General features: G+C 48.7%; 1 protein-coding gene across 1 annotated transcript; it reads right to left on the reverse strand.

The window, feature by feature from the left end:
* Positions 1-153: 153 nt before the first annotated feature.
* On the reverse strand, positions 154-1573 carry LOC105000437 (sterol-4-alpha-carboxylate 3-dehydrogenase, decarboxylating-like). The gene has a single exon (XM_010856328.1). The coding sequence runs from the start codon at positions 1524-1526 to the stop codon at positions 1137-1139; it is 390 nt and encodes a 129-aa protein (XP_010854630.1). The 5' UTR covers positions 1527-1573; the 3' UTR covers positions 154-1136.
* Between the last annotated feature and the right edge of the window lie 228 nt (positions 1574-1801).

A 1801-nucleotide genomic window follows, 5' to 3' on the forward strand; every position in this document is an offset into this window, starting at 1 on the left:
CTTTGTATTACAGGGCCTTCTGAATGTATCTTAACTCCTCTATTCTAAGTGCCTTAGGCCAAAGATCTGTCTTATTTCTGTCTGTGTTCCCTCACCCTAGCAGTTCAGTTTCCCCCTAGGTTGAGATGAAGTTTGTATCACACACACTGCATGGCATGTACAATACCTTCAGTTTATTCCAATCTTCCCAGGTGCCTCCCCACCCTTGGACAGAGGTAGAGGAAAAAAAAAAAATAGACGTCTTTAAGATTACATTTAAATAAGTCTAAGAAGAAACCAGGTTCTGTAAGAACAAAGAAAATAAAGAACACTGATTCACTATATGTGCTGATTTTTGGGAACTGCCCTAAAGGGTTCTGTGAGCATGAGCTGTGAGGAAATAGCCCTTTCTGTATCATCTCCAAGCAGATAAAGGAGAGGCTCTTCTCTCTGACCTTTCCCATGGCTTCCTGTCCACTGGACAAGTGTCCCACCTTGCCATTAAAAGGACAAGAGGGCTCTGTGGATGATAAGAAAGGTGTACACGAAAGAATGCTTTATGAAAAATAATGCAGGCAGGCACAGCAGCTGTACCTGAGAGAGAACTCGGGAGCGTGCAAGGAGGTGAACAACCAGCAGTCTTTTCCCCGTGGGGATTGGGGGTTTATAGTTGTTCAAGCTTTCTAAGCTTTTTCTCTCAACTCTGTGTCTATTTGAAATGTACATTTGATGCCTCACATAACTTCTGCTTTTCTCTAGAGTATTTGTCATCTGTGGCTCCTTGAACAGTCTGCATGGAAATAAATCTAGGACCCCCTCCTCAATCAGCAAATGGCTGTTTCTTCCCTACAGCTTCTTCAGTTGTGCACAGGGGACACTGGAATGATTAAGAAACCCAGGAGTGGAGAGAACACAAAACACTTAGAATAGGAAGCTGCTGCCCTGTTTTAAGAAATCAACATCCAGTCCCACGAAGAAGACGTGTCTGCTAATTTAACTGTCCTCTTGGTCATGGAAGGGTGGATGTGCTGTCATCAAACTGGCCGGGGGAGACCTAAGCTAAGAAGATGATCACTGGAAGGAGGTTAGTTTATTGGTCTCCAGGGGAGAGAGTTATCAGCTAGGGAATGCATCGAAGGGCCAGGGCTGGGGGCACCTCACATGACCTTGCGCAGGTGCTGAAAGCTCCTCACGGTCTTGTCCACAGCATCATCCATGGTGACCAGCGGCCGGTAGCCCATGAGTTTTTTGGCTTTCTCGCAGCTGTAGTAGTGGAAAGTGCCAGCCAGTGCGACCCGCATGGGCGTGAAAGTGGGCTGAAGCTGGATGACAGGACTGATCACCATCACCAGGAGGGACACAAGGAGGGCTAGATAGTAGGCCAGCCAGTAGGGGATGTGGTACTTGGGGGCTTCATAATTGAGGCCTGTCAGGATTCGGGACAGGAAAGTCCAGAAGGGGATGGGCTCGTCGTTGGTGATGTGAAAAGCCTGCAGAGAGAACCAGAAACTAGGAACCGCTTCCCAGCAGCGTGGGGAGCGGGCCATGCTTGGAGCTCAGCTGCAGCCTGCTGCCTCAGCCAAGACCATTATTTTGAGAAGCCAGGGGCCGCTCCCTACCTGCCCACCCCAGTTCCTTCGCAGGGCAGCTCAAAAATAAGGTGGAGATTAAGCCCACACAGAGTGCAGCATTTCTCGTGGTCCTCAAGTCTGCAAATGTCAGCCAGTGAGTGACAGGCCTTTTGGGTTTGCAGCTACAGGCAACTTTCCGGTGTAGTGGGGAAGGTGATGAAAGTTTAGCTGTGGGCCAGGATTTCAAGTGA

Source organism: Bison bison, unplaced genomic scaffold (assembly GCF_000754665.1).
Source record: "Bison bison bison isolate TAMUID 2011002044 unplaced genomic scaffold, Bison_UMD1.0 scf7180017854262, whole genome shotgun sequence".
Classification (NCBI taxonomy): Eukaryota; Metazoa; Chordata; class Mammalia; order Artiodactyla; family Bovidae; genus Bison; species Bison bison.

What these genes read in the sequence shown, in the direction of transcription:
- LOC105000437 (XM_010856328.1), bottom strand. Translation starts at nt 1,526, where the DNA reads ATGGCCCGCTCCCCACGCTGCTGGGAAGCGGTTCCTAGTTTCTGGTTC.